The sequence below is a fragment of the Asterias amurensis genome, chromosome 3, assembly GCF_032118995.1.
Source record: "Asterias amurensis chromosome 3, ASM3211899v1".
Taxonomy (NCBI): domain Eukaryota; kingdom Metazoa; phylum Echinodermata; class Asteroidea; order Forcipulatida; family Asteriidae; genus Asterias; species Asterias amurensis.
In genome coordinates this window covers 17,589,566-17,596,544 of record NC_092650.1, presented here as the reverse complement: position 1 = coordinate 17,596,544, position 6,979 = coordinate 17,589,566, and the positions used below count along the sequence as shown (strand labels likewise).

The following is a 6,979-nucleotide window of genomic DNA, read 5'->3' as shown; positions in this document are numbered from 1 at the left end:
GCGAAGTTGTGTGCGTTTAGATGGTTGATTTCGAGACCTCAAGTTCTAAATTTGAGGTCTCGAAATCAAATTCGTTGGAAATTAGTTCTTTCTCGAAAACTATGGCACTTCAGAGGGAGCCGTTTCTCACAATGTTTTATACCATCAACCTCTCCCCATTACTCGACACCAAGAAAGGTTTTATGCTAATAATTATTTTGAGTAATTACCAATAGTGTCCACTGCCTTTAAATAGGGGTTTCGGCTCTTTCGCTGAAACGCCTTTTACTTTGCTTCAGTCGAGATTTTTTTCTGACTTAATCTCGGATCGGATTTATGATAAAGAGGCCTATAGCAAGCTAGTAAAACGTTTTATCCCAAATAGTCCCTCCATCGCCCGACTTTGCCAAAAAGATGCTACGTTTTCAAGATTCGTGCAGTACTCTTCCTAGAATCGTGGTGTAAAATTCAATTTTCGAGGCACACCAGGCTTATTACTTACGTACAATCTCACTCCTTTTTCATTAATATTGTCATTGAATAACAGACTATTTAAGTTCGAAAGTCCACCGGGAACAATCAAGGCCTTTCGTTAACGGCTACCGGTAATTTGTACGGCGATTATTTCTCATCGGGTTGAAATGAACACAATGGGTTTTCATGGCTTCAGTATAGGCATGATAATACTCACCATAATTGCTGAAAGACAATAATATCATGATGAAAGAAAGTCGATTTGTTGTTACAAAGAGCTACGTATTTTCATCATCATTATCGAATTCAATTTTGTATAAGTCAAAATCTGAAATGGGAAACTTAAAATAACACGACCCTGCAATTCATCAGAATGAGCCTTTGATGCCTGGTTATTTAAAAAAAACCACGTCAACAACTATTGTGTTAATTCCCCACACTGATGACAATATTAATCATAACGACAGGCACGTATTGTTCCCTTGGGACTTATCCCTTCGAACTTGGAACGACATGTTATTCAATGACAGTTATTTTAATAAGGATGAAAAATAATTTTACGTAAGCCTTGAGTAAGCCTTAAATTATACATCTTTTTAGCCAACTCGGGCGGCTGGTCTTTGTGCAAGATGTTGTTAGTCCCCTATCAGACAACGCGATACCCTCTCCCTCTGCGCGATTGCCCAAGTCGTTCTCACCAGATGAAAAAAACAATGGTGTCCCTAATCACAACCGAAATGAAAGAGTGTCATCCACAGATCCCACGGTTTTGAAGACAGTGGACACTGTTGGTTATTGTCAAAGACTAGTCTTCACAGTTGGTGTACCTCAACAAATGCATAAAATAACAAACTTGTGAAAATTTTAGCTCAATCGGTCGTCGGAGTTGCGAGATAACTGTGAATGAAAAAAACCCACCCTTGTCACTCGAAGTTGTGTGCTTTCAGATGCTTCATTTCGAGACCTCAAATTCTAAACTTGAGGTCTCGAAATCAAATTCGTGGAAAAGGCAGTGGACACCATTGGTAATTACTCAAAATAATTATAAGCATAAAAAACCTTACTTGGTAACGAGTAATGGAAAGCGGTCGTGTGACGTAGACCCTTGCATGTGACATAACAATACCCAACCAGCAGCGCCTTGAGATCAACTCCATGTTTCAGAGATATATTGTTTTTTAGTTCCGTGTTTCCAAGAAAATAATCAATGTTTCTTAAATGAATTATCTTAGTAACTCAGTATGTAGTTAATTAATTTGAACTTCTCTCGGCATACGATTCTGTGTGTAGTCGCCCCCCCCCTTTACACCGAGTCTCTACCCCCCCCCCCCCCAACGACGAACTGTGTACAAACTCTATGGTATAAACTTATTATGATAGCGCCCTCTTTCAGTCCTTCTCATATTTATTTCCAAGGTGACAGATTCCCCAGGGACAGATTTCCATACGACACCGGTGTTGGCAGGGGATTCTGCCACCCCCTTTCCCCCATTATGGCGATGTGTGTACAAACTTCATCTAACAGCGCCCTCTTTTGATTCATCCTTCAACCCATTTAAAATTCCCATAATTGGTCAGGCAGGACTCGCTTCCTTCTGCTAAGCAGGGATTATTTGTTCAGCAATTTTGCCATAAAATTTATTTTTAATGGGCCATAGCTTAAAGTCAGTGGACACTTTCGGTAAACAGTATTGTCCAAGGCCCGCACTTCGTGTATCACAACTTCTATATAAAAGAACAAACCTGTGAAAATTTAGGCTCAATCGGTCATCGCGTTCGGGAGAAAATAACGGAAAAGCCCACCCTTGTTTCCGCACGTTTCGCCGTGTCATGACATGTGTTCAAAATAAATCCGGTATTCTCTTTATCGAGAATTGATAATTGTTTTAATGTTTTCTCAAAAAGTGAAGCATTTTATGGAATAATATTTCAATTGAAGTCTTTCACCATTTCCTTCTGTTTACCCTGTAAAGTTATTTGTAAATCTGTGAACTTTATTTTTTTCTGTTCCGAAAGTGTCCAATGGCTTTAAAGGGTCTAAAGGCCCACCTACGATATCAAAAGCTTTCCATGGACCAAATCGTCCGATCCACAGCAAACGTGTCCCTTTACAGAATAACTGTTAAAGATTACTGTGGTTGCAATGTAGTTTTTTATTTTATTTTGTGCGTATTTATAACTTCAGCTATACTGTGACAATAATGTATTATTTTTCAAAAGTGTTTTCTTTTTCTAAGGCATGCATACTAAGATTCCAAATGGTTAAAAAATTTAGGGTTTGAAAGTTTAAGATATTATAAAAAAAGAAAACTACATAATTGAGATGTGTATCTGATAGATCTTGATCATCTCTGAGGGGGTTATGTACTTTTTGTAGGACAAAAAACACAATGTTCACAGATGTATACATTAAACCTGCACCGTTAAAGATAATGATAGTAGAAAGCTTCCATGAAAATATTATTTGCTGAAGTGCTGTAGTTTTTAAGAAATGAGTAAAACAATGAAACTAATGTTCGTCTCAATGATCATGAGACGAAAATTATTTTAGCATGTAAAAAACGTATTTTCACGACATTATTTAAGTTATTTCTCACCTCAGCAACTAATAAGGTACGCTTTCTACAATCATGATCTTCAAACGGTATAAGTTAAATGTAAATCTGTGGACATTTTGTTTTGTGTTACAAAAGGTACACAAGTCCTTTAAAGGCACTGGACACTACTTTTAATTACTCAAAAATAATTGTTAGCACAAAAATTTCTTAGTGACGAGTAATTGAGAGCTGCCTTTAAAGGCAGTGGACACTATTGGTAATTGTCAAAGACTAGCCTTCACAGTTTGTGTATCTCAACATATGCTTAAAAAACAAACCTGTGAAAATTTGAGCTCAATCGGTCATCGAACTTGCGAGATAATAATGAAAGAAAAAACACCCTTTTCTCAAGAAGTTGTGTGCGTTTAGATGGTTGATTTCGAGACCTCAAATTCTAAATCTGAGGTCTCGAAATCAAATTCGTGGAAAATTACTTCTTTCTCGAAAACTATGGCACTTCAGAGGGAGCCGTTTCTCACAATGTTTTATACCATCAACATCTTCCAATTACTCGTCACCAAGAAAGGTTTTATGCTAATAATTATTTTGAGTAATTACCAATAGTGTCCACTGCCTGTAAAATGTTTACAGAAAGCATTCATGATAAGCACACAATGTCATCATTTCTGAATCATTAATTACTAACTATTTCCATTCACAAATTAATTATAATAAATAACCGTTCATAACAAACAAATGCTGAAATTTTTAGCAAAACATCGAATGCGACAAGCATACTTGTTACCGTTCTGTATAATGAAGAATGGGTTTTTTCAGCAAACGATTGAATTTATTTTACAAGTCTTTTAACATTGAGCAAATTTAAAATGAAACATTTTATTTCATTATTATTAATTATTGTATTTTTTGTGTGTGTTAAACAATGCTGTAATTTTTCTCTTGAGTCAAAAAGAGGAAAGCAAATCCTTGTTCAAACGAAAATTATCTTTGGTCAGAAAGATTTGTTTGTTCGAATGAATTTTGTCTTCGTTCTAACGAATTTGTTTTCTTTAGAACGAAGATTTGTTTTCATATTGTCCCTTAAAAGCCCCACTGATTTATTGTTTATTTCATTGGTAAAAATAAAACTATTGGCCTCACATGTGTCGATTTGTGTTCACCGATATTTTGTGAGCTAGCGCAACAACAGAAAGAATATTAATTTTTCAACGCGAAGAATAGCTCCCTCGAGAATGTTAATGCATTTGTATTTGCGCTAAGCATGTTAACGCTGAAACGTAATGATGCTAAGATAACCACGTTTACATATATGAATGCGTTTATGTTAATATCTATAGGCCACTTCAATTGATAAAATTACAACGATAATCCGAAAAAAACTGAAGTCATAACTCACAATATCATAAATACTAAAAGAAATGAAAAAGAACCACCGAAATCTTGTCCTTTCTATGCTCTACACGCCCCAAAGTACTGAGTCATTAAATTGATCGCAAACTCCATTTCTACATATCGAAGATCAGCCACTTCTCAGCGAGTTGCGTTGTTCAGCTGGCACACCATCTTCCCTTCATCTTACTCCAACAGATTGAAGGAGTGACATCTGGGGTGTGATCGGCAGGCCTCCCCGCACGACACGACGCTCTATCTGACTTTGGAAACTAATGTCAAGTTTAAGTCCACGGGTTTCCGTGCAGAAATATGTATGTCACTCTTCAAATCAATCTCCTATTAAGCTTCTTCTTCAGTATAAATTTCGTTGCTCAGCTGCAAGCCATCTTACTAGTTCCATCTTATTTCAAGTATGGAGGAAGGATTTTTATTCCTCAATGTGGGTAAGTTACTTTCGAGTCGACGATGCAGAGTTTACGGGTGCCGCATACAAATAATATGCCTCAATGTTTCTTGTTCATAAATATTGAAGGGTAGATATAGATTATCATCGCAGGCCAGTTTCCCCGTTCAGTCATTTACTGATCATCACAGCAGTTGTCTATGAGGGAGGAGTGATATTGAGGGTGTGATCGGCAACCCTTCCCGCTGCACGATTTCTCTAGCTCCTCCATAGCGTGACGGAGCAGGCACTTGGGTGTCAGACGGACGCTGCAGACGGGGAGCTTGCAGACAGCAAACAGATCATATGTGCAGAGATCATCATCCCATTTGCCATTCATGCCCAATGTCATCATTCCACAGTCATCTCCATCAGAAAGACCACTGGGTTCTCCATCCTTCCAATTCTCATAAGCGCCACTGCCATCACCCTTCAACGGACAGTTCTGCCAGGTTCCCTCCTCCACGATGTCATTACAACCAACCCAGAGACTCCAGGTGGGACTCTTGTCCATGAATAACTCCCAAATGTAATCCTGTTCGGTTTGTGAGGTTGGGTAGGCCAGGGTGGCTCGTGACTTTTCGGTACAAGTGCGATTTGCTTCGTAAAAATCCATCCTGTCATTTAAAAACAAGTAACAAGACTCGCCGTATCGATGCCAATCAGGAGGGCAGATCTCAGCCAAAATATGACCAGAGAAAACCCACACAACCAAAATTACTCGAATAGCATCCATGATGTATGACAGGTGTCAAAAAGTAGGCCTATCTCGTACTCTTACAGGACCTAATAAAGACTGTTGATAGAAGCAGTAGAATGTCTAATGTTCGGTTGAACAGAAAATGACTGCTCTCTTCAGCTCCTTTTAGTTGATGTGTATAGCTTTAAAGATCGATAGCGTTGAAGTAGTAGAATTTGCAGGTGAACAAAACATCGGCTGTTTGTATGTCACCCTACAACAATATTTCCCCGATTTCGTGGCAACGAATGGCAGTGTGACGCAATGAAAAGGTTCAAGGGTTGGGGAAACAGAATCAACCCCCCCCCCTCCCCCGCTGAATTCCTTTATATGAGGTTCAATTCGCAACCAAGACTCGCCATTTCTATTGGTGGAAAGCACACCACGTGGAGATCTCGTGATTAAACACAGCTAAAGAAGTGTTGAAACGAAGGCGTGGCTATGTTACATTATGTATGCAGACACTCCTATGCTAGACTGAGCGATTTAATGTAATTTTGTCACTGTGCTCAATATCATAAAGCTATGCTTAGCACAACATAATTATGCTTACAAGAACAAGGTTATCAACCAAACTACCATCTCGGATTTACAATCTGTGACTCGTATCTTCCTAATTTCTGCAAAGCAGAGCAATTATGTTCTGCTTCAGCAGCTCTATTATACTTGGCCCCCGATACGATGAGTTTCAGCACAAAACGTTGGGTGATTGAGGTTTGAACTATTCTTAAGTTCGTTTTAAAGCCATTATACACTTCGAAAAAAAATATATCACAGATTTACAAATAACTTACAGGGTTTACAGAAGGTAATGGTGAAAGACTGATCTTGAAATATTATTCAATGAAATGCTCTAATTTTCGAGAAAACTTAAAAAAACTTTTTTTTTTAAACACAAACATGGCACGGCGAAACGTGCGGAAACAAGGGTGGGTTTTCACCGTTATTTTCTCCCGACTCCGATGACCGACGGAGCCTAAATTTTCACAGGTATTTTTTATATCAGTTGCGATACACGAAGTGTGGGCCTTTGGACAATACTGTTTACCGAAAGTTGGGAGAAATGTAAAAACGTTCGATTTCTTGATTGGCTCTAATATAAATCAAGTTTGATGTATTCCGATATGGTCCTTTGTCTTGCGCTAAGTGCTTTTACTGCTTACCCTTAATTAGAACTATAATTTCAGGCAATTTTGTATCTTTTAAATTTTGATTTAAGTTTGGTTTTTTTACGTTTTTTTTTACCAATACCTTAAAGGCAGTGGACACTATTGGTAATTGTCAATTCACAGTTGGTGTATCTCAACATATGCATAAAATAACAAACCTGTGAAAATTTGAGCTCAATCGGTCATCGAACTTGCGAGATAATAATGAACGAAAAAAAACCCTTGT

General features: G+C 37.9%; 1 protein-coding gene across 1 annotated transcript; it reads right to left on the bottom strand.

Moving 5' to 3' along the window:
• Positions 1 to 4,586: 4,586 nt before the first annotated feature.
• LOC139934556 (echinoidin-like) lies at positions 4,587 to 5,581 on the bottom strand. The gene is made up of 2 exons (XM_071928815.1): positions 5,058 to 5,581; positions 4,587 to 4,653 (listed from the first exon to the last, which is right to left on the bottom strand). Exons 1-2 carry the CDS (start codon positions 5,579 to 5,581, stop codon positions 4,587 to 4,589), a joined length of 591 nt encoding a protein of 196 aa, XP_071784916.1.
• Between the last annotated feature and the right edge of the window lie 1,398 nt (positions 5,582 to 6,979).